The 25671-nt window shown below is 44.5% G+C and overlaps 1 protein-coding gene and 1 long non-coding RNA gene across 5 annotated transcripts; one reads left to right on the plus strand and one right to left on the minus strand.

Moving 5' to 3' along the window:
- Positions 1-2656: 2656 nt before the first annotated feature.
- On the minus strand, positions 2657-15630 carry LOC115345238. The gene is made up of 3 exons (XR_003924769.1): positions 15522-15630; positions 10414-10418; positions 2657-2668 (listed from the first exon to the last, which is right to left on the minus strand). It is a non-coding gene; the product is annotated as an uncharacterized LOC115345238 (long non-coding RNA).
- On the plus strand, positions 5687-25475 carry ETV4 (ETS variant transcription factor 4). Of its 4 annotated transcripts, none has more exons than XM_030023702.2 (12): positions 5687-5798; positions 5897-5993; positions 6185-6232; positions 11794-11847; positions 15557-15683; positions 16311-16469; positions 16869-17113; positions 19446-19520; positions 19620-19718; positions 20050-20222; positions 21294-21395; positions 22057-25475. In XM_030023702.2, exons 1-12 carry the CDS (start codon positions 5754-5756, stop codon positions 22276-22278), a joined length of 1446 nt encoding a protein of 481 aa, XP_029879562.1. In that variant the 5' UTR covers positions 5687-5753; the 3' UTR covers positions 22279-25475. The 4 variants fall into 4 exon arrangements, with proteins under 4 accessions (XP_029879562.1, XP_029879559.1, XP_029879560.1 ...); XM_030023699.2 differs by having other exon boundaries at positions 19620-19688; XM_030023700.2 differs by having other exon boundaries at positions 19620-19688; positions 20053-20222.
- Positions 25476-25671: the final 196 nt, after the last annotated feature.

A 25671-nucleotide genomic window follows, 5' to 3' on the forward strand; every position in this document is an offset into this window, starting at 1 on the left:
ACTGTCATTGGTGAAGTTGAATTGGAACTACACACAAGTATTCGGCAGGTATTTCCAGTATCAGGATTTCTGTGTTTTCTCAGGTATTGCATCACCTTACTAGGCAAAGATGGCTGATACCAACAGGCAATGACTAGACTCAGCATCTTATTTGTGATATTCCTGTCCAAGGAACAACAGGGTATTGAAGACTGGCTGGGCTGATTTCATGCCTGATGTTAAGAAACCTAAGCTCTTCATCCAGCTGTTTCTTTATTATTATTTTTATAAAACTGCAGGTCTGTTCATGCTCCATTCTACAGTACAGAAAGTTTTTTCAACATTCAGTTTGTCACTAAGACATTTGCCATTTGTTCCTGTTTGTGTCAGGATCTATCACTGGGAGCTTTACAATGCCCTAACCGTAACTGGCGAGGACTGCAAGGGATGCATCTGAAACTCAGGACTGGGTTTTCTCAAACCAGTACAATAGATGGAAACAGTTAAATCATGGGGGGGGGGGGGGGGGGGGGGACACAGGAGGGAGAGGGGGATTAGACACAGGACTCAATTGGTAACTAAGAAAAGTAAGCTGTAAGCCCAGGGAAGAAACATCTCAGGCAGTATGGATTTCAATGTTGGAATAAATCTATTGTTAATACTTCGTAAGCAAGAATGCGTTCCCGTCTGGTTTGTATATCACTTCTGAACTCTTCACACACTCTACGTTTTAAGAAAAAAAAAAAAAAAAAATAGAAGGTAATTAATCACCCTGAATGTTAATTGCTGAGCCTGCAAAAAGAAACTCCAGAATCATATTCCTACATCTGATGATTGGTCAGCCTTTGAAAACAAATGTGACGTATTTGTACAACAAGTACTTGAGAAATGGAGGACAAACTATCAAGCAAGCAAGCTACGTAATTTGTTATTTGTAACTTCTACTAACCTTTTGCCCGTCCTGAATATTTCCTGATATGAAGTCAGCAGCTTTCCCAGGAATCCAAGGCTTCTCTCTTCTCTCATACCCTGTTTACAAACTCTGCATCCTCCAAATTATTAGCCAACAACACTTTTCCTATTTCAACTTTATGAAAACAGAAGAAAGGATTCATACAGATCACTGAGGAAAGTACAGAACACAAAAAGAGGTAGGTGAAGAGGCAAACTGATTTAAAGCATGATTCATCCCTCGAGGCCACTGTTGTCATAAAGGGATCAATCAGAGACTAACCTTGCTCATGATCAGCAGCATCAGTTTCACCTTGTGATACTTAACTCACCATCAAGATCAGCTGTGCCATGATAATGACGGCCTCATTCTATTACTGCATCTCTTGTACTGTTGCTTAATGGTTTCTTTGCTTTTAAGGTGATGTACTATGTGCTTCTGTTTCCAGCCTAAGAGCTTGTGATGTGAGTGAAATGTGTCAAATAATTGGACTAAGTTGCCCAGACCAGTGGAGGAAAAATATTTTTTTATTTTTGTGGATTTTATGCTCCTTCTTTCTTTATCACTAATTACTGCCTGGATATTGGAACCCAGAAGTAGCCTGTTGAATCCTACTCGGTGGAGTAAGAATGTTTCCTAGAGACAAAGGAACAATATATCAGTTTATATTAATGTCAACCCAGCTAATGGAAACTAAAAAAACCCCTGCCCCAGATCTCTTGAAATTGACTCAAAATCATGAGGTATTTTAAATGATGAATTTAGCAATTTAGTTCCACGTGTCTGTTTGCCTTCTAACCTTCTTAACACAGGGATTCTAGCTTTCCAGCTTTTTACTGCTAGTAAATTGCTTTGACAAACAAAAGATGCTGAAACCTGAATCTGCTCTAGGAGTTTGGGCTTGAAGGGAAAAAAGAGCTACAATAACATAAAAGTTATAATAACGTGGCTTGATCTGGAAGCCCCAAGTTCTCAGTGATTTTCCCTTCAATGGCCAGTGTGTCTAGCCCCGGTTAATACTGTCCTTCTAATTAGGCTGCATGGCATTTTTCACAGGCTCAAAAGCAATAAAAAAACGGCAAAGTTTGTCCCAGATCCTGCCTCTGTGCAGCTCTCAAAAATAAGCTTTTATGTAGTTTGTGTTCCGTACAGTACTTTTATGGGTGTCAGGAAAATTTCAGGTATCCTACACAGGTATGCACAGACATAAATACACATACATATGTAAACATGTATATACGTTCACATTACAGAAGGGTCTCAATACAAACAGGGATGAGTTGATCTTAATTTAATTAAAATAAATAGAGGAATTCAATGATAGTACTGGCAACACATCTCAGTCACAGCAAAAAAAATAGCATTACTGCCTGGCTAGTAAAAATGGTGACTTTGCTATGTCAAATGCACGCAGTCACTGTAGCTCATATCTACACTGTGCCTTTCTGCTTTTTCATTCACACATACGCACTCATAAACTGCAGTGACCACTCTGACTAGGAATCATAGAATCATTTAGGTTGGAAAAGACCTTTAAGATCATCGAGTCCAACCTTAAACCTAACAGTGCCAAGTTCACCACTAAACAATGTCATAGAATCATAGAATCATTTAGGTTGGAAAAGACCTTCATGATCATCGAGTCCAACCATTAACCATGCCCACTAAACCATGTCCTGAAGTACCCTGTCCACTCACTTTTTGAATATCTCCAGGGATGGTGACTCAACCACTTCCCTGGGCAGCCCATTCCAATGTTTGACAACCCTCTCAGTGAAGAAATTTTTTCCTAATATCTAACCTAAATCTCCCTTGCCTCAACTTGAGGCCATTTCCTCTTGTCCTATCTCCAGCCACCTGACAGAAGAGACCAACACCCACCTCACTACAAACCCCTTTCAGGTAGTTGTAGAGAGTGATAAGGTCTCCCCTCAGCCTCCTCTTTTCTAGACTGAACAGGCCCAGCTCCCTCAGCCGCTCCTCATAAGACTTGTGCTCCAGGCCCCTCACCAACTTGGTTGCCCTCCTCTGAACACGCTCCAGCAACTCAGTGTCTTTCCTGGAGTGAGGGGCCCAAAACTGAACACAGTACTCGAGGTGCGGCCTCACCAGTGCTGAGTACAGGGGAACAGCCACCTCCCTGCTCCTGCTGGCCACACTATTTCTGATACAGGCTAGGATGCGATTGGCCTTCTTGGCCACCTGGGCACACTGCTGGCTCATATTCAGCCGGATGTCAACCAGCACACCCAGGTCTTTCTCTGCCAGGAAGCTTTCCAGCCACTATTCCCCAAGCCTGTAGCGCTGCATGGGGTTGCCGTGGCCAAAGTGCAGGACCCGGCACTTGGCCTTGTTGAACTTCATACGATTGGCCTCAGCCCATCGATCCAGCCTGTCCAGATCTCTTTGTAGAGCCTAAGTCCCTAAGTGCCACATCTACATGTCTTTTAAATACCTCCGGGGATGGTGACTCAACCATTTCCCTGGGCAGCCTGTTCCAGTGCATGATAACCCTTTCAGTGAAGAAATTTTTCCTAATATCCAATGTAAACCTCCCCTGATGCAACTTGAGGCAATTTCCTCTTCATCCTATCACTTGTTACTTGGGAAAAGAGACTGACACCACCTCACTATGACCTCCTTTCAGGTAGTAGGTAGAGAGCGATAAGGTCTTCCCTGAGCCTCCTTTTCTCCAAACTAAACAAGCCCCATTTCCTCAGCTGCTCCTCGTAAGGCTTGTTCTCTAGAGTCTCTCGTCTCTAGTCCCTCTTCACAGTAAGGGAAAGGAAAAGACAACTGTGCTGAGACCTAAGTCTCCTTCTACATCAGCATTTCTGTTACCGCCAGTTGGATGGGAAATTAGAACATCAAAATGCAAACAAATGTTACAGTAGAAAATCCCACCCAGTTTAGAGTGCAGAGCACAGTCATATATTGAAATCAGATCTAAAGTAACAAAGGTTCCATTATCTCTTAACCAGGAAAGGTAGCACTAGTAACTGAGAGTCAAACTGCCATTTTGCTATGATATGTACACAAAAAAGTGCAAAGCATTAGTATCTGTTGACACTTAGACTTTGTAAGACATTTAAGGTATAAATTGCCTAACAACAGTCTGACCGGCAGAAATATTCTCTTTCAGTTCTCTAATAAAACTAGATTAAAATTAACAGCCTGAATAGATTGTTACAAAACATACGGAGCAGAAACAAGTTCAGTAAAACTGAAAGTTCAGAAGGTTAACTCGTATGCTTCAGTGATCTTCTCAAACCAGAGTAAGCTCAAATTCTAGTGCTGCATTTAACCACATCTACAACGTCTGGGGATGTGGGACCAGTTGCTGGATGTAAACTTCCTGAGAGTTAGCATGTTTTCATTCTGCTCTCATAGACACATCAGAACTGTGTTTCCATCAGGTGTCCTGACACAGTGGGGTCCTGGGAACACTGGAGCTGTAGTCTGCTAGCAGAAAGATCAAAATATATATTGACTAGATACTTAAACATGTTATTCTGCATAACAGATACCCCCTTCATAGTAAGCATATCAGTACATCACAGTGGTGGTGTTAGCTGTAGAGAAAACATGTGAAAAATGTAGTTTCCATTTAGCCTTAGGGATAACTTTCCCCTTCTTTTTGAGTATCTACTTCTCTTCTAGGAGATGACATTCCATGAATGATTACCTTATTATTGCCGGGTCCCAACTGTTACTGATATTTTTTGTAGGACAAATAGGACCAATAAATATTAAATACGATTATGGAACTTTAAAGGAGAAATTTGAAAAAATAAGAGGATGCATGCACACGGCACAGAAGACAGCACCCAGTAGGCATAAAAGCATGCAAACCCACTTATTTGGTGTGCAAATCCCAGGACTTGATCTTTATTTTATGTTCTTGTCCCTTAAAATGTTAAGAGTAAAACTGATTTTGGCAGCCAGGGCTTTAATTATGTTCAGTCCAGATGCGAGTGAGATTTTTTCCAAACCTTGTTGAAACTGAAAGAACTTCCCCAGAACAGAATTGAACGTACCTAAAGACTGTTTTAAAATGACTGCAGTGTGCGTGAGAACGGGCAGGCCTGGTCGTGTGCCACGCTGGGTGGGAGTCTGAAAGTGCAGGCTAAGCATACTTCTGCCATGCACAGTAGGCACAGTTGGAGCGCCTTTGCAGCCTCTCGTGAATGAACTTCGGGAGGTTTTTTTTATGAATGGGAGCTCCGTCCTTGAATGAATACCAGAGGACCGCGATCTGATTGGCCCTGAAGGCTAAAGCTACTCCCACTTTTCACTGGGTGAGGGCCAAAAAGAGCTGGGATTGGCGGGCGTGTTCCGACCCAGCGCTTCATTCACAAATTCGATGAAACAAAGGAGCGGGCGAGCCGAGGCAGCGAGCGAGGCGATGCACCAATGGGAGGCCGCCCCCGGGCCCGCAGCGGCCTGACCGCCCGGGCGGGGCGGGGCTGCTCCGGGCTCCGCGTGGGCCGCCAGCCGCCGCCGGGCGAGGGACGGGGGCCCGCCGGGGCGGGGGCGGCTGTCCCGGGGCGGCGGGGGCTCGTCCCGGCTGGGAGCCAGCGGGCTCGGTTCCCCAAGTTTCGGCGGCTGCGGCGCGATCGCCGCCTCTGCCGGGCTGCCGGAGGGCCGGGGAGCCGCGCCGACGGCGCTGCCCGCCCGCCCGCCGCCGGCTGGGCTGTCCCGCCGCGGCCGCTGACCTCGGCAGGTGGCAGCCGCCGCCCCCGGGGCCGGCCCGCCGCTACCTCCCCCTGCGCCTTCCCCAGGAGCCCGCCGTGAGCCAGTAGCCCCGCGGCCGGGCGGCGGGATGAAGGGGTACCTGGATCAGCAGGTGCCATTCACCTTCCCGCAGGTGCGTGGCGGCTCCGCCGGGCGGCGGGGGATGGGGGGGGCTCTGGGCCGGGGCCCGCTCGGGTCAGGGACCCCGCGCTGATCTTGCTCCTTCCGCAGCAGCCGCCGGGCCCGGCGGCTCCCGGTGGCGGAGCTCTGATGGGCGCTGGGAAGAGACCCGGGGAGCCGGCCTTGCCGCCGGCGCAGGATTCGGAAGGTAAGGGGGGCGGGGGGGGGGTGGCGGTGTGGAGGGACGGATGGGGACGGTGAAGGCTCCTGGGCAGGGAGCAGGTCCTCCCCCTGCGCCTCCGCCCCCACCTCCGCGTCTCGCCCGGCACCTCCGTGGCCGGAGCATCCCGCTGTCCCTGCCCAGCGCTCTGCTGAGGAGACCTCTCGCTTCTCATGCAGACCTCTTCCAGGACTTGAGCCAGTTCCAGGAGACTTGGCTGACAGAAGGTAGGCTCCTTCCCCTTGCTCTGTTTCGTTTTGTTCTTCTTTCAGTTGTTTGTCTTTTGGTGTTTGTACTGCTCCTTGGCTTTGTTTGCCTAGCTCCAAACATGAAGTATTTTTTTCAGACTTGCCAACCTCTGGCTTGTGTAAACGAAGACGCATGAATCACACTATTGTGCTGGGTATTTGCTTATGAATGGAGCTTGGCAGTTGGCCCGCTTTCCTGATTACAATTTTCGTTTCAGGCTACTTGTAACTGGTTCGATTTTATGCTAATTTGTCACTTATCTTTGTTGGTTGCTGGAGTGTTGATATTAACCCTAAACAAACGATAAACTATTCTTTTAATTTGGGGATCAAACTGCTTCTCTTAACTTCTTTTTTTTTCTTTTTTAAGATAATTTTTTGAAGGGATCTTCCTGGAATTTACACGCTGTTCAGTTTGGTGTCTAAATTGTTTTGCCTTTTGACTTCAAGGAAGAGAAAACTTCAAATCCCAGGGAGTCCCGTTAATTCCAAGTGAAACTAGTTTTAAACAGAATGGTGAATTTGCTCTAATTACAGTACTACAAATGGTCCATTTTCTAGACAATTTAAAACATATTCTCCAGTACAGACTCTTGATAAATATAAAAGTACTTGCTGTGATATAGGTACTTAACAAATATTTAGCAATAATAATATAAAAATATGCACAGCATTTTGAGCAGGGTTATTTCCCCTAATTTTACCACGAGTGAAGGATGGTCCTGTCAAACAGTTCTTTTTTTAAGCCTCCAAAAAGGTATTTGACAACGAAGCAGGATTATTAAGGGAAAAAAAGAATCAAATGTTTTATGTTTACATCAAACTGAAATGAAATGCCATTGATCAGGCAGTGTTCAGGAATGTGAGGATTGTAAGGATGCAAGAGGAATTACCTGGAGACTGTTCCAGGATTGAAACATTCACCTAACTTACATCAGAGCAGAAAAAGAGGTATTAATTGCTGGTCAACTGATAGATCTGCTGAATGTGTACAGCTTGAGACTGGTTTCCCTTAAATCTTGAAAAATCTTGAGCTGCCAATAAGATAAGTTTGCCTCAGAATTGATTCCTGGTAGACTTTCAATTTTAGGCTTTCTAATGCTTGATAATATTTTTAGCTCCCTAATCTAAAGAATTTGCATAGAATCTCTCAAAATTTGTTTGTGAGTAGCAGAGTGTTTGTAGGATGAATTCATAAGTACCCTGGGGTGAAGGGAAGGTCACATAATCGTCTCATAGCACTGTATAGAAAGAGGTAATCTGCTGTTATACGTGATTAGTAAATGATAATGCAAACCCTATTGCATGTTTCTAGAATATAGGCAGATATATTTTTTTTTTGTATAGCTCATAGCACCTAGTCAGAGTCCAAGTGAAATCTTTGGGAAATTCAATTCATGTTTTAATATTCTAGCTTATTATTGTAGACTGCATACATGGGGAACTACTTTCTCCCACAGTAACTCCCATTTCCACACTTTTAACAAGAAAAGTTGCCTTCTGAAGCAAACTATCATTTGTTTTTCTGTATTCACCAGTATGTCAAATTATTTTCCTGAACGGTGAAAATATTTGTTTTCATTAATGTCTTGTACGTGTCTATATGTTAGCATTTGTTCATGAGATGAAGGCCACTGAAAACTTAAGAGTACCTTCCTAAACAATGCAGAAGAAAAAGAAAATAAAGTGAAAATATGAAATATGTTATTTATTCTCTGCCTCATTTAGTTAAGAAATTTAGCTATTATTTTATTTACAGTTCTTGGTGTTACTTATGAAATAAGAGAAACAAACCTAGGAAGGAAGCAAACTGGAAATATAAATTCAAAACAAACAATCAGCTGTATGAAAAATGTTGACAAATTTAAACCACATATACATGTGTGTGTATATGTGTCAATATATATATTTGTGTGATTTCATTCATAGGGGTATCTCTTTGTTAGCTTCTTAGAATATTGTTAATGGTGTCAATTAACACCTGATTTTTCCTTTGCAGGGTAAAAGAATGATGTCTGCATACAGACGACTCTTAAAAGAAACAGATGCTGAAAAATCCTAGGCCTTGTTGCTAAAAATCTAAAGTTTCCCTCTACACCATTTTTACCAGAATTTGTTAGAATGCAGTGATGTGAAGCTGGCAATTGATAACTGTATGGAACTAATTTCAAGCCAATATAAAAGTGATTTGGCATTCAGAGAAACAAAAAAACTTCCTTGGAGAAAATTTGCACAGGTAGTTTATCTGTGCTGATTACAAGGAGGAGAGAGATGCACTTTGCGTATCCTTAGTCAGAAAGCTTCAGTTAAGGTGCTCCGGATCTTGAAAGTGGTGTGGGAGACAGTGAGGTGCATGTTGATGCATGCAGTCTGAGTAACTAAAATAAGCCCACGGTTGGGCTTTAAATGTCTGATTAGGTATCCCAGTTATTTTAAGTACAGATGCTGGTTTGGGGATAACAAGAAAATGTCTATCTGTGTTGTAACTGTATGAAGTAGTTAATGAATATAAAAATCTAAATTTTCTTCTGGCACTTTAGCCTTCTAGTACAGGACTGTAGCTGTCTGCAAGTATCACTGTTCAGCAGTGAGGCTGTGTGCTCTCACTCCAGCCATGCCCTTTGCTTCACATCTTTTCTGTGGTCTGTTGCTTTTAGTATGTAATGCTCTTAGCAAGATTGTCAGCAATGCGACAGACAGTACTAGCCTCAAGGCAGTAGGCTGTGAAATCCAAACTCAGCTCATACAATGTGATCCCCATTATTTCTTCTATTACAGTGTTGCTTTTTACAGATAATTCATAAAAAGAACTTCATAAGGTTTTTCTTTCTGTTCCCCACCTTTTATCATTTATATTTCCAGTTTGTTGTCATACAGGTTGTTTTAAGGAACAGCGATTGCAGTGCGAAGATCTTGGCTAGTTCCATTCTAATCCACTGCCTGTTGTTAATGCAGTGTTGTTCCCTAAGGTTTATTTTTGGCATGTCTTGTCTAGCTGAGCTTCAAGTGACTGAGATTAGTGGGCTTCCACTCCACATATCCCTTTTCTTTGACTACATCACCTTTGCTTTAGAGCTGAGAGAGTGCAATCTTTTGTCCACTCTGCAATAGCAAAAACTCTAGGTTTGTCTGTTATGTACTAGCAGCAGCACTTCTTTCAGCAATAGTTTGTGAGAGATTTTGTGAAATAATCTGCTGCAAGCTCTCCCTTCCTTGCAGTAAAAGGGACCTAAAACTAATTGTTAGAAGTAATAAAATATTCTAACACGACGTGTGCTATGGTTAAGGTTCTCCCCACAGTTTCTGCCAGGGCACACCCAGAAGCTTAGTTCTTTGTCAGACCTGAATTTACCACATTAGTTGCTGTCTCTGGGTAATAGAGGACTGCTCAGGTGGTGGACTGAGGCCATATCTGAACTAGGCTCTGAGTAATGGAGAAAAAATAGCTGTCTATTAAAATACGGGCTAAATTCTGATTAGTAATGCGTTCTGGACATCAGGATGATGTGCGTCTCCTGCTTCCTTAACACCTTTTCTTTCTGTGGTGGGGAAGAATGCAAAGGTGTTTGTAAATGAATACAGATGTTGCTGTCAGGGAGAAAGCCAGATTGGATCACCTGCTTTGGTGTCCTATTGCTAAAGGAGGTGATTGTGAGATGTGCTTCCACAAAACCCTATGTTCGAGACTGTGTGCAGGCTGTCCAAGAGTAGTGTTCTGTCTTGCTTATATAGCTCTTGCAAAGGAAAGATAGGCACAAATCATCTTGCAGAATAGGGCAAGCATGCACAATTATATTTACAGTTGGAAAATCGGAATGAATTGTTCTCTCTATGAATGTGTGAGGGCGATGTTGATTAAAGCTTTTCTCAGCAAATAAGGGAAGCAGGAGCTAGAGGAGACTATGTGTAGCTGATTCCTCTGTGAAATCAGAAAAGCACTAATTACATATACACTGTTTCAGCACAGGAATTTTAGTATAATAGCACTTGAACTATTACAACATTTGATTTTGTATGTTGGAATAATCTCTCAAGGACGCACCTGTGTACCTTGCTGAGTCAACCTGTAGGTGAAGGAGGACAATAAAATTCTTTTTCTTCTACTGTGCCATTTCATTGTTTTATTATATATTTTGCAGTGGCTTCAATGCAACTCAGACATGGGCTAAGGCCACATTGTGGTAGGTGATCCATGAACGGAATGATTTAAGCTGGAGATAAGAAAAGGCGGGCAGCTATGTATAGGCAGATGAGGAGTTTACACAAATGATGTCATAAGGGTCAGCACAGCTGCCAGCTGTCACTAGATACCAGCATCCAACCACTGTTACATCTTTCATAGGCATCACAGAAAGAAGAATTCTGATATTTTAATTTAAAATAAGTATTTACTCCAGGAAGTGATAAAACATACTGTGAAGTACATAGTGAAAGATTCTTCTAGTGCGTCCATTTTGGATGCTGTGGGAAACTCTATATTTATGTGGGCTTTACAGCTTTTGCAAAATCTAGTCTTTCATTTAAGTCAGAATAAATATGACCCCTTGAGTTATGAAGAGGCATCAAACACACACGAGCCTCACCAGTTAGTCTAAAGGAGGTGTTAAGTGAAGCTTCTTATCATTGACATGCTAATGTTGTTAACTATTTTACTGCTTACCACATTCAGCAACATCTTGTTCCAGGGAGGTAGGCTGTTCCACAGTAAATGAGGCCTCTGCAGATTTTCAGATATCTTTATTAGACAATCTTTGAAATATTCAAATATCTTAGACCTTGCTGTTATTCTTGGAGTTTTACTAACAAAGCTGTCCACAGGGCAGATGCCTAGAAATACGCTTTACTGCAGTGATTTGTGGGGAAAGAGCAGCTGTTTGCTGTCAGGTTCTCTATGACTACACCAGCACTTCCTCTTGCATTTCCCATTTGTGAAGTCACACATACATGCAAGGCACTATTAACCATTTCCCTCTCCTGCTACCGGATAATTTTATTTTTTTCTTCTGAAATGTTCTCCTTCTGCTCATTTACAAATTCTAGCCTATACCACTAGTGCCAAGCTATCCACTGCTTCTGGAGCTACTGAAGAGACTGTATATGAAGGCATAGATGCTTCCTGTTCTGCTCGTCACTTTGGCATAGCCTTTCCAAATTTATAAGTTGGTAGTTGTTTTTCCTACGCTAAATGCTTAAAAGGCCCTGCATGTTATGTTTCTAATGAAAACTGTGAACCCTGAGCTAATAAACTTGCTCTTGTCCTTATTTCCAAGGTAAGGGAGAAAGAAACTGGCAGGCTGTTAAGGGGTAAATCTGCAGGCAGAAGAACTGTATTCATTAATCCTAAAGGGAAACTATCCTTAGTCACTAAAGTGCATCGCAGCAGAAAGCTCAGGTCTTTTCTGCATAGACTTATTTCTGCCTTACTGTTAATTATAACACAAAGTGCCAAATCTAATTCTCCTCTCTCTCTCCCTCTCCTTCTACTGCCCCCCCACCCCCACCCCCCCCCCCCCCCCCCCCCGACTTCTCTCCCCTGGCAGCTCAGGTTCCAGACAGTGATGAGCAATTTGTGCCTGACTTTCATTCAGAAAACTGTAAGTAGCATCGGGGCAATCACACGTCTCAGGGGAGAAGGGCAGGATACACTTAAACCAAACAAATACAGAAATGCGACACATAGACATTGAGGCTAAAGTACTCATTTTATTTGTACATTGTTGTGAGACTGACAAAAAACCCAGGCTAACTGTCCACATCTGGACAATGCAGAAGTGTCTTTGTGTGGTGGTTTCAACAGACGTGTATTTCAGTTGGTGTATGTGTGAATAATTAGGCACCCCTGAATAGCTGAGAAAATGCATTACTGTGACAATCAAAGGTAAAATTTGTGCTATTACTCCTTGCAAAGCAAAAGAAATTGGACTGTACATGGAATTATGGGTGCTGTGTCTCCTGCGAGTGCTTTTTTGGGGCTCTGCTCACCTGCGTGGCCTCTGGCTGAGCATCTGCTGCCAGCATGGCCTCTGTGAGATGATGGTCCTGTCTTCTGCCTACCACAGCATGAGGGCACAGTATCCCTGAAGAGATATGCTTGCTAGCCTGCTTGCTTTCTGTTCCTGGGAACTGTGCATAGAACAAATTGCATGTGTTTGCACAGGAGTGTAAAGACTGTACCACAAATGTTTGCTCTGAGAACTAGTCAAAGCACTTCATCTTACGAAGGAGCTGAATGTTGCACAGGTACAAGTGTACATATAGGAGCCTTCCACACAATAGCCATGCAACTCTGCTTTTCTCACGCTGGGCCTGCTTCAGCTGGTCCTCACAGCATGCCACCATTTCATTTGGAAGCTGATGCTGGGCTAAGACTACATGCCTGAAGTGAATACAGACTGTTCTGAATAGCTCTGTGTTGCAAGCAGCTGCAGGAACCTGGAGCCTGACTTTTGACAGGCATGTCAAAGCTACAAGAAGATGCCTCACCGTTCCCTGGGCCTATACATGGCACCTAACTGAGAGTAGACATGTTCATTTAAAGCTGGTGCAGTCAACTTTGGTGCCCTTTCTATGCTGATACCCCTCTGCCCAGGGCAGTTTTCCCCATGAAGACAAAAAAGAAGCACTTTTACTGTTTGTTCTTGTCTACCTCCTTTCTGTGGACTTGGCCCTGCAGCACAGCTGGGCTTGCTCTCTGAGTCATATATCGTGTTTCTTCCTCTTTTTGACCTAGAACTGAGGAGAGGGCTGGTCCCATGTTTCACTCTGAATGAATGAATAAGCCAGTTGTAATGTGATAGCCTGTTCCAGCTATTAGGGGCTGGAAAGAATTGGCTGCTCCTAGCACATCTAACTTCTTGAAACTTCAGTGGAGTTCAGTGTACTGGACAGAGCCGGTTTGTTTTTTTTTTTCCCCCTGAGACTCAGCTGACACATTGGCATTTTTAGATGGGTTCTATATATCTGTTTACTCCATACACTGAAAAGAGCTGCTGCAGACAGAAGGGAAATGGATGATGCTCCATGCATAGAAAGACCCTTTTCTCTTTTGACCCTTCCCTGGGCCTGGGGTGTTTGCACAGATGCAGGAGTGTCATGCTTGGGATACTGAATCCATCCCAGGTGTGGGGCAGGCCTGCTGGGTCAGCGCACTCACACCTGCCATTGGTTTGGACAGTGCCAAGAGCTGTTTGTGAACAGGCCCCTCTGCTATGATTGATGGCAGCCCCAGGATTGGTTGTGGGAGCCAGTTGTCTCTGAGAAGCAGTAGGAGCCAGAAACAATATGAGGCTCTGGTATCTTATTGTTTTATTTATTTATATTGATTCTGTCAAGCTGTTTGGATCCCTTTGGGTGCTGGTGTGATGTAAAGAGTAAAGATGGGCTTTTCTGGTGTAGGCTGAAACTGAAGGCAGACAAAAGGAGTCAGGTTTGGTTTTTTTTTTTTCCCCTCTTGCTGAGAAAATTAATTTTGGGGAGGGATGTTTGCAATAGAAAGTGGCCTTAATATCCTGTGCTGAGAAAGACAGCAGCAGCCCTTTCGATAGCTGCTTGCTGCAGCACTTCTGAAGGGACAATTAGTCCTTTATGTGAGGGAGAACTGGCTTGAGGATGGTTGGTGCACATAGAGTTCAGGTCAGTCCTGAAATAAACTCAGCAAAAATAGAGGTATTAACAGATCAGGGTGTTACTTTCCATCCTTAAAACTGTAATCACAGCTCTGAACATCCCAGGCTTTGTAAGCAGCATCGTGTCAGCTTGAAGAGGTGGGAGTAAGCTGGCGAAGAAGGACTGAAGCTACCCTTATTAAAGACTTACAGTTTTGATTTGGAGGGCAGATCTTTCCCTTGTTTGAAAAACAAGCCTAGATCTATGTACCTTTCTGGGGTTACTTTTCTTTCTTTCCTAAGTGTCAGTGAAAACAGCAGCAGCAGAACCCAGAGGCAAAGGTAGAAGAGGCTTACCATGTTCTTCAGCCAGGATAAGCTTTTCTAAGGAACTCGTGAAGGAAGTTTTGCTCCCTGCTGGATTTAATTAAGCATAAGAAGTAACAATACCCACATCCTACTTCCTGGTGCTGTAAACTGCAACCCACATTTGTTATTCATGAAATTCTGACCAGCCCAGAAGTATTCCTCCTCATCTGCATCAGGCCATGACCAGAGACCAGTGCACTGAAAATGAAAAGGAACGTTTTTACTTTTTCCTGGACTGTCACTGGTGTTTTGGATGAGCAGAGTGGTTACGAGATTCCCCCAATCCCACATTCAGAGATGCATGGAAGGAATAGCATAGAAGAGATTCAACAAAGGGAAACATGCATTTGGAAATTTTATGGGTAGCTGCTGAGTGCCAGCGTGGCAGCCTTCCACCCAGGAATCACAGTATGCTGTAGAAGGGCCTGGCCTTTTTCCTGAGTGCTGAAGTATAAACCTGATAACAATTAATGAAATTAGATACTTCAAAGGGAGGCTACTGAGAGGACTGCAAGCTGCTCTTCGAACTTTGAAACACAAAACTGTTCGCTTTTCGAACAGTGAAAGCAAGGACTTAGAAGTCAGAATTCTGTTTTGTACTGTGCTTTAACACTGATGCAGTTCCTTTGGAAAGGGGATTTTAGCTATCTAAATTGGTTAGGTGCTTCTGAAAACACTACTTGTCTGTGAGCAAGTTAGTCTGGTGACAGCCTGTAACAGTATGCAATACATATAATAGTATTTTCCCACAGAAAACCTTCAGCTTTTGTAGCTGTGTCTACAAAAACCTTACATTTGTTGTCCTACAGGACAAACAATACTATCAGGAAATCTACAATGTGTCATCATATTAGTGCATTATAATTTAATGCAGTGCTACATGGTAATGCTGCTCACAAGACATGCTTACCAGGTATGCCAATGAAAGAGCATTTTGCATGACGCGAATCAAAACTTTGCTTTAATGGCCTGAAAAATAGAGTATGTGCATGCTACCGCTTATGACATAACAGAAAATAACTGTTCCAGCCCTGAACAGCTTAAGAAATACCTACTCTAAATCCTTTTCAAAGTGCTCTGGATTATCACAGAGCATGTTAACACTGCTTTAGATTTGCTCTTTTAAGATTGATGTATCATACAAACCTTACTAAATCCAGGGCAGAGCTCAGGGAAGTCCAGTGAACAGTTGTCCATATTGGTATTTTGTTTGTCTCGGAGCCAGCTGAACTAGGACAAGGTGGTGGCATCTCAACTGTCTTTTTACTGGCTGATAAAAATATGTCTCCATAAACAAGTGTCAACTTGGTCTTTCATTTCTCTCCCACAGTAGCTTTTCACAGTCCTCCTGCTAAGATTAAAAAGGAGCCACAGAGTCCCTCCTCGGACCACACACTGTCCTGCAACCATAAGCAGCCATTCCAGTACCACAATGGCAAGCCGTGCCTTTATGCCAGGTAACACAGCTTACACAGGGGAGGGACAGGAGCTGTTAGGAAATCAAGTGCTACTGCATTATTTAACAATGAAGTGTTATGACAACAATCTGGTCTGTCTGCTAGGTAAGGGCAGTGCACACATGCTGCAATACAAATTAACCAGTGGGTCAGCTCCTGGCAGCCTGCTCAGACTGCCATTTATTGCACTGGATAACTCAGACCTGTGCAGAGTAGATCTGGGCTTGCCTCTTTTTTTCTTCTCCCTAGTGCTGTTCCTCAGCTGTCCTGATGCTGAGAGCAGTCTTGACATCTGTCACGTGCCTCTCTTTCCCCATTGCTTTCCAAAATCTGTCCTGCAGTGAGCTCCCTGACACCATTCATTGCCTATAGTCCCAGCTACTTGCCTGAGTTTAGTATGGCTTCTTCAGTACAGACACCTTCTCCGGTTTTCTGCTTGAAGGGTTATTGCTATTGTGCATGGGGGCAACCAATAAACGGAAAGGAAGGAGTTTATGCTGGGAGTTTTCTGGCGTAGGTGGCTGCATAGAGGGACAGCGTGTCTGCCTGTGACGCGTTCTCCCCAGGTGCTGCCACAAGTCCGTCTCGGAGAACTGTAATGCTCCAATGTCTGTTTGACTGTCCCAGTGCCTATGATCAACCCAGACAAGTTGGAATCAAGTCCCCCAACCCAGGAACCCCGATACAGTCACCGGTCCAACAGTTCCCTAGACAGGACAAGAGCTTCCTGACCCCTGCGGGGCCACCCCACCCCACATCCAGCTGTGGATACCTCAACGAAAACAGGTGAGTTACTGCCAGGAGGAGGCAGCCACTGGCAAGAAGGATTGCCCTCCTCGATGATTCAGGGAGGAGGGGCTGCAGCATCCAGATTAAAGTGCTCAATTTCCAGCAATCACAGGATCTGCCCCCATCCAAAGTACCTGGGACCCACCACTGCTGCCTAGGGGTTGAAGACATCTATAACCTTAAGCCCGTCAGATTCTGTGAATGATGGGCTGTGTAGCTGCCCTTGGAAACATCTTTCATTGGGGTCCCTTCCTTGCCCCAACTATTTGTGCAGCTTCTACAGCCCTAGCAACAGGCTGAGGCTGAGGAATTTTCTGTCCCTCAACCAGCCCTGCACCGGGGCCGAGATGAGAGGGCCAAGAAAGCAGCCATCCCATATCCTCTCCCCTTTTCTAGCTCTGCGTACCAGCCACCCGTGGAGATGTGCCATTCCTTCCCCTCCTCCCAGGGCATGGCCCAGGAAGACCCCACTGCCTACCAGCACCAGATATCCAAGCCCTGCCTCCAGTACCCTCATCAGGGCTTCAAACAGGAGTACCATGACCCACAGTATGAGCAAGCAAGCCGGGCAGGCAGCAGCCGTCAGTACCCGGCAGCTGTGGTGATCAAGCAGGAACAGGCGGACTACGTGTATGACTCAGGTAGGCAGAACTAGCTCTTTCTGACTGCGTAAACCAGGCATCAGTGGCAGGGTGAGCAACCTCCTGGGTGAATATCCATCACTGGTGGTCTTTGGGCTTTGAAACAGTACTACTTCATCTTCAGGAGCATATGTCGTCTGGCAAACTGGCTGTGTAGCAGGAAACAAACAGTTCTGGCTGCCTACTGCATCCGAGAGAAGGCTGGGACATTCACTTTCCATACTGTGTTCTGAGAAGGACTTTCTGGTAGATAGTGAAAAGCTTTAACAAGAAATAGGAGCTAGAAGGTAATGTTAAACCCATTCAAACTAGATTAAAGGTGTGCATTTTTTTCCAAGGGAATAAGTAGCCATTGGGGAGACTCTCCAAATTCATAATTAGTCCACTTACTATCAGAAATGGAGAAAAGAGTGTTCCCAGTTTCACGGGGATTTTTTTGTCTTCAGGAGGATGTGTGAGATGGTAGGTTTTAGAAAGGGAGAGAAGTGAGGTCAGCGTTGAAAAAATTATACTGAAAATGTTCTGTAAATGGCAGCAGAAGGGAGGGGATCAAATATCTTGGAGCTTGTACAGAAAAACTGTCTCTGATCCCTGCAGCAGGAGGGGACCTTCAAGCACTGGCAGAGGAAAGCTGCCTTGGGTGCCGGGATTGCACTGCACAACCCTGAGCAGCAGCTCACGACACTGTCTGGCCCTGTGCCTTTTCCCCGACTGGAGGCACAAGAATTTAATTCACAAAATGGAGGCAAAGAAGCAGCTCTCCCAGCCCAGCTGGTGGGTGTCAGCTTTCACTGCTGAGGTCTCTCACCAGCAGCTGACGCCCTGCAGCAGGTCACAGAGAGCCGATGCCCCATTTTGGAGCTTACCGTGCAAGATAAACAAGCTTTGTTCTGACAAACAGATCTAAAAGTCTAAAACTAAAACAGTCTGAAGAGACCTGGGTGGCTAACAACAAACTGGCCAATTCCAAGGACAGGCGTAAGCACAGAGTGGGGTCTGGGTTGACTCAGCTAAGCACAAGCGTGCTGCTCTGTGTCTGTTGCAGTGTAAACCTCCACCTGCTACTTCCCATAGAAACGGGGCACACAGAGCAGATAGCAGAGATTTCAGAGGATCACAGGAGGAAAAAAGTTTATAATTCCAAAAATAGCTCTCTAGATACCAGATCAATCAGGTAATCCTCTTATTTTTCCACAGGGAATAAATGTTATTTTTTCAGCAGACGCGTCAAAAAACTTGCTACCCTGACATCAGAATGCCCTCTTCTAGGGGGAATGTTACTTCTGGTTTCCTAGTATTTTAATGGACATTTTGAGTTATTTCCTTTAGCAGAAATAAATACATAAATAAAAAGCTTCTATGAGGGTATAGAATCCACCACTGTGGCTATGCTGATATTACACTTTCCCTGGGTCCTTCTGTCCAGACGGGAAGAAAATGTGCAAACCCAGAAGAATGCTTTTTGTGAGAGTAGTTTATGACTGTAATAACATACAGTCTGCCAGCTCAGAGTACGCTTCTGCCCTTAGCATCAGCAAAATGTCTGCTGAAAGCAATGACTATACACAGGAGTATGAGGGAAATGTAAGGTAAATCTTTCCAAAGCTCCCAGTTACAGCTTCCATTTCAGCTGTGGATAGAAAATAGTTTTGATTCAGAAAATGCAGGGTTCAGAAGACACCAGATACAGAAGATATAAATTGTGGTGCCCAGGCAACAATATATGCTGCACAGAGATCATGAAAAGACTTTCTGCTTGCTTTCAAACTCAGGCTGTTTTTTCCTTTGTGTTTTCTCAACTGTTTGTGAGAATGCCCTAACATGATGTGAAAAAGCCAGGGAGACTTAAGACATTTGAAATGACATTTGTGAGCCACTGTCTGTAGTAAACATTCAGATGCTGCTGCTCTCCATTAACATCATCAAAGTACCCCTGGAAAAATGTAATCCCTTCTCACCTGTGAAAACAGTAGCAGAGCATGTAGTTATTTTAAACTGAGGGAGAGATGCCATGCAAATTTAGCCTATTGTCCAAGATTTTGTACTGAGTGGTATATAGGTGAACTGACTCGCTATCCTGGCTACCCTGAAGGATGTCATGTGATAGTACCACAAAAATTTACTAGTGTAATTCATGATTGAAAGCATGATGAAGACAAAGTTGTGGTGGGATGGCTGAGACATAAAAAGTTATAAGTCTGCCACTAACCCTTTAGGAGGGCCCTAAGAGGACGTTGGTTAGACAACTGCACTTACCTATCCACCTCTGGAGAGCAAGATCATCCCGCCTCCTGTGCTTTTTAATTAAACGAGTTTGTTGATTGTTCTGTAGATGTTCCTGGCTGTCCTTCCATGTACATAAATGTTGAGAGTTATCCAAGCCATTCAAATACAGAAGAGACATTAGGTAAGAAACTCAGTGACTGTCGTCTTTTCCCTGCATTGCATTGCACTCTAGTACTACCCTGTCTTTGTCTATGACTGCCTATGTTGCCTTCTCTTTCAGGCTGCAGCTATGACAAGCAGATGAGGTCCTTTACTGATGATGTCTGTGTTGTTCCAGAAAAATTTGAAGGTCGGAGAAAGAATGGCCCGCAGTTTGGGTGTAAGATAGGGTTATCCAGCATCTTTGCTAGCCACTTGACCACTGTCTGCATAGTTCGTTACACTGTGTTCTTGCAGGTGTGTTAGCTGTGGTTCATACCTGGCTTTTTGGTATCCCGTTTCTTGAGCTTTTTTAACAGCAAGCAGGCCTTCTAGCATAAGTGGCTTAATTGTGAGGTTCATCAGGGCTCTTCTTGGAAGAGCTGCTGGTGAATTGGCCACTCTAAGTGAACTGAAATATTCCAGGTAAACATTTGTGAAATGTGCTTTTTTTTTTTTTGCAACTGTTTTTGCACTATTACCCTTAGAAACACCTTGTCTGTTCTTCTCAGCAGGAGACATCAAGCAGGAAGCTGGAGGGTACCGGGAAGGACCTCCATACCAGAGACGGGGATCTCTCCAGCTCTGGCAATTTCTTGTGGCTTTATTGGACGATCCGACTAATTCCCACTTCATTGCCTGGACTGGTAGAGGGATGGAGTTTAAGCTCATTGAGCCAGAAGAGGTGAAACCATTTAGCTTCTCTACTGGCTCAGGGGGAGTAGCCACTGTTTCTGAGGCTGCAAATTCCCAAGTGGCTTTTCCTCCGCCCTGTGAAGGCTCCTGCCTACCAGTGGTACTCACTACACCCTGCAGCAAGTCAAGGTTTTTAGAAGAGGTCAAAACAGTTAGGTGACACAAATATCAGGTTTAAGAAAGGCTTCTTATGAGTTTAGTCTCAGCAATGTAGTGAGCCAAATTACCCACTGCCTACACTTCCCTAGACACTTCACTCTCAAGCTTGCAGTGACCTGTGATGTCTTATCACGCCCCGTACTTGAGGCTGACATTGAAGTTTGGAGTTTTGAACCCTACTAATTGCAGAAGTTTTCATTAAAAACTGGAAGAAAATATGTCCTAGTCTAAATATATTTTTATATCAAAATGACATTAACTAAGGTGTAATTTCTAATGCTGCCATGTTCCAAAAAACCCAGTGATATCTGACAATATATGGGAGATGTGTCTGTAATATCTGTTCATATCTTGCTCCAGTTAGAGCTCATTTAGCACTGTTCTTGCTACATATCAACCTTTACGGGCACTTTCAGTGCAGATGAGTTGTTTTCGTGGGTTGACATACGCATACAACAGATTTCCGAGTCTCATGGACAAAGCTGAAAATCATGTAGTAGGAGGAAGAAGGGCACATGGATCTTCAATGGAGGTGTTCCCTCATACTTGGGCTCCTGGTAAATGTGATCCTTGAAGACAAAGTGTAGCATAGGATGAAGGAGTCCTTTAGCATCGTCAAGCTTTCAGGATACTGAAGACAGAGAAGAAGTGGTGACAGAAAATGAGCTCTGTAGTGGCAAGGAGAATGCCTCTCTCATATAGGGTGCTCCTGTTTGAGTTCTACTCTTTTTGTTGAAAAGCTGCTAAATAATTATTGTTTGTATCTTTTATTTAAATGTTGTAAATGTTTGTATGTATGTCTTGTGGTACTGTTCCTCAAAAGATAATAAGCTGGATAATGTTATTTTGTCCTTCAGTTGGGTTCACAAACATTCATGCACTTTGGTGCTTTATTTTACAGGTAGCCAGGCTGTGGGGTATCCAAAAGAACCGTCCAGCCATGAACTATGACAAACTGAGCCGATCCCTTCGCTACTATTATGAGAAAGGCATCATGCAGAAGGTCAGTTTGCAAACAGATGGAGTTTTTATGCCTTTACTGATGCTTCTCTTGTTTGAGACAGGAAGTCTTACAGGTACAGAATGTACTTGAGCTACCCAGGCACTCTGAGCTTTCTTTCCCCATAACTAACTTCTCTTTGCAGCAGTTAAATGAGGAAGGTGTAAAGAAGCTGAATCTAGGCAACATATGGGAAATAAAACAGGGGAATCATGATTGCTTTCTTTTTCTGTAGATATCTGCAGTCAGAAGAGTTGGAATTTATGCAGCTGCAAGGACATACAATCAGTCTAGACTTGTTGGTGAGAGAAAGGCTGCCTGGGGGTTGGTACTATGTGGTAGGGATGGTCTCTTCCAGATCCGGGGCACTGGAGAGGATAACTGAGAGTGTAGTTACGTCACAGTACAGACTGGTCAGGGACTGCTGATGCTGTTGCTGCCTGGGCAAAGAGTCAGCTGGCAGCATCCCACTGCCCAGGAGCTGTTCCAGGGGAGACCAGAGCAGCAGAGAAACAGGAGGACAGCACAAGACGTTTACAACTCTGACATCTCAGGGCAATGGTCTAGAGCAGCCAGATGGTTTTGCAAGCCTTCTCCGCTGCTGAGGACCATTGCCTAGTGGTGCCTGTGTGCCTGCAGCATTCGTCTCCTATCTTGCCTGCAGGTGGCTGGAGAGCGCTACGTGTACAAGTTTGTGTGTGAGCCTGAAGCCTTATTCTCTCTGGCCTTCCCTGATAATCAGCGGCCAACTCTGAAGGCAGAGTTTGACCGGCAGATCAGTGAGGAGGACACAGTGCCTCTTTCTCACCTGGATGAGAATGCTGCTTATCTGCCGGACCTTGGGAGCCTCCCTCCACAGCTTTACAGCAAAGGCTATACATACTAGCATTGCTGGGAGCATACTGTGCCACCCTTGCTTGTGTATATAAGGAGATGTCTGGTTAGCATTCAATCAGTATAAGCATTTTTCCAGGGCAGCCTAGGGCGGCACTAAACTATAAATACCTGCTTTGGTCAGGAACAGTGTTCAGGTACACATGTGGATAATCACTTGACAGGGCTCTTGTGTGCTTGTGATAAGACCCTCATAGTTGTCAGGATGAGACTCGTTCTCAGCAATGCATACATCTTCCGAGCAGCGGAGCCGCAGCTTCAGCAGCATATCGGGTAATTGCTGCCTCTACCTGGACTGTTGCAGTCCCTCTCTTAGGCAAGGGAGAAGATGCCGTCCTACTGGGCTTTTTTTCAGATATGAAGATGCTACAATGCTGCTGCTGACTCCATTCCTCCAGTACACGTACTGAACCTCTGTATAACCTGCTTTCAGCAAGGGATGGCTCTAACCCACATGGACTCACCTCTGCAAGGCCAGTCTTGCCTTCTTCCCAGGATGGCTGCAACACAGTGGTCCCAGATCATATGCCTTCTGTGTGAACTGCTTTGTGGGAATGGGGAATACTTGTTGTCTTGTATGTGCATGCTCCTGCCTTATCACCTCCTAACACTTCACACCAGGGCTATCTGGTATTTAGGCACTCTGCCTAAGCAGGGTAGCTGGAGGCACTGGCCGGGATTAGAGCAGTCCTGGAGTACATGGCACAACACACAATTTAGTTGTGGCTTTTCCAGACTGAACAACTTCAACAAACATCCTCAGGACCTTTGAAGACCTGTCAGGCTCTTGAGTGTGCCTATCCTGGGCTTTGGCTAGAAAATCAGCTGAGGCAAGAAAAGAACTGGGTGGAGGTGTGTTAAGAAAACGCTTTAGAAAGCAACCTAAACCATATGCAGTTCTTAATATCTGAATTTAGACTTAACCTCCACAGATATTTGCATGCTTGAGGGAAATCCTGATGTGTTGGAAAGGCAGCTATCTCTGCAGCCCAATGCAGCACATGCAACTTAACTAGACTTTGACTGGTTTTCTACAATAGTGAACATTTATAATGGGCACCACATCCTCCTTGAGAGGTGCCTCACTTTTTAATTAGCAGCGCCAACCATGTGCCCAGTTAGACAAGGAGCAGTACATTGTACCCATACAGAGAAAGCCTGTTTCCTACTGCTTCAGATTGATGTTCCAGCTGCTGAATACAGAGTCCTGCCAATCCTGCCAATGAGGTAGCCTGTAGAGGAAATTCTATATATTGATTGAAAGCCTGATCTCCCCCAATGACTCTCTCCTGCATGGCTAATGCCAACCCTCCCAGCCTTCTCCCTGGGCATGAGGACCAGGAAAGGCAGCTCTCCCTGCCTAAGGAGAGGCCAGATACTCAAGAGCAGCCCACTCTGCTGATGCCTTTGCATGCCCTGAGCACTCCAGAGACTTGGTGTTCTGGCAGCTCCTGGCCCTCCTGCCTTGCCCTGCTGCTACCTGGCAAGCACACTTCCTCTGGTGTCCCAGAAGTGAGGGTGAAGGAAAATCCTTCCATTGGTATAAGCTGCCTTTACTATTTATGAGTGTAAGAATACTATAATTAATAAATTGGTCTATGTCTTTGGCCAGTGCACCTTCATTCAGCCCCTGGCTAGTCCTCCCTTACCTTCTGAGCTTGCTTTGCCCATCTCCTTGGCACCAGGTTGCAGCTTTGGGTGGCTGATTGGGAGAGTTCAGGGATGCGTATTTACTTCTGAATCGTGGTGGAGTTCAAGAAACGAACATTTCACCCCCTTGACATCCTCACAACCAGGACTGAAAGATCACAATGAAATATGTACCCTCTGGCTGCACTTGGTGTCAGGATCGCCTATGCTCCCACACTGACAGTACACTGGCCACTGAGCCAAGCTCCATGGATTCAATTAGCTTTTCCCTGGACTTACCTCTCTCTTGAGCAGTGGCACTTCCAGGTTGCTTGCTAGGAAAGTGAGCGTGTTACTACTACCTGCTGAGCTGGTAACATGATCAGGGTAGCACAGGGCATGCTAGCAATGAGAGTGGCACCCTGTCGCAGGCAGCAGAGCTGAGAGCACCCTGCCAGGACACAGCCACCCATGTGGGCCTCAGCGAAGGCTACAGCAAGGATGGGAGTTACCCTGAAGTGGAGGAGCCCTTTCACACTGCACATTCCTCAAGAGAATCGGGTACCTCCCTAAGGGAAATCTTTATGCCTTCTGGAGGCAAAATGTAGGTGTGGGCTGTACCCTGGTGCAACACTGTGTTTCTAATGAATGAGACTAGGAGCTTGCTTTTATTCGATATCTCAATCTGCAGGATTCCCAAGGATTTTACATTTATCCACTATTCTTTGGGCTACCCTCTGCCCAGCCAGTCTTCCTTCCAGAAAGGAAATTCAAGGAGCTAGTTCACATTTGGATGATATTTTATTTCCATGTTTCACTCAGGTTTGTCAAGTCAGTGCAACAGATCGATAGCTGCAGAGCAGTTCTGGGAATCGGGAAGATCAGGTTCTCATAACTGAGAGGCAGTGACCTCCAAAGGGCAGAGATTTATAACCAGATCAGAGGGCTGGGAGTCAATAAATACACTCTGTGTTTCCAGTTCAGCGAGACAGAGAGGCAGCTGATTAGGGGAAGATATTGGAGGTAATAGACAAGTGTCATAAATTTCTTAGGCTGGTCCTGAAAGTGCCAGCCCCATCTAACCACACAGAAGATGTTTCAGCTTTGCTATCTAGTCACTCACACTCCTGTTCATACAACAAAGTTGAAGTAACTCTTGATACAGACAGCAGAGCTGTCTTCCCGAGCTGAATGCTTTTGGCACTTTAGTGGGGCGAAGTGCATGTTACTGTGTGACAGCATCTACAGCTGGTGTAACACACCTTTAAGTGAGTATCCTTTCACCATACAAATTCACAGCTGAGTTTTGCTCTACATTAGGCAGGTAAGAAAGGTCAGAAAGACATCGTTCTTCTTCATGGAAAACCCTCTAAAGACAAGAGTTCAGCTCGTGACAAACACTGACATCTGGATGTAAATATACCTAACGTTCTCATGTTTTTTTACTATTGTTTACTCATTATATTCAAGATTTATTCTGGTGGCTTATTCCTCAGGATGTGATGATGCTTTGGGACCAGCCAGAAATAAATTCTCAGCAGTCATTACTTCCTAATGTAATTTTTTCTAGAATTTTTTTTTTCTTCCGTGTGGTTGCTATTATTGCAACGGCTTTGCTGTTACTCCCGCTATATCAACAGTACAAAGCCCAGCAGGAAACACCAGAAATCTATTACCCAGAACACGATGCGCAGTTCCTTTCTGCTTGTAGTAAATAATTAACATGTAACATTACAGCATGTCCCAGGTGTACCCT

Source organism: Aquila chrysaetos, chromosome 8 (assembly GCF_900496995.4).
Source record: "Aquila chrysaetos chrysaetos chromosome 8, bAquChr1.4, whole genome shotgun sequence".
Classification (NCBI taxonomy): Eukaryota; Metazoa; Chordata; class Aves; order Accipitriformes; family Accipitridae; genus Aquila; species Aquila chrysaetos.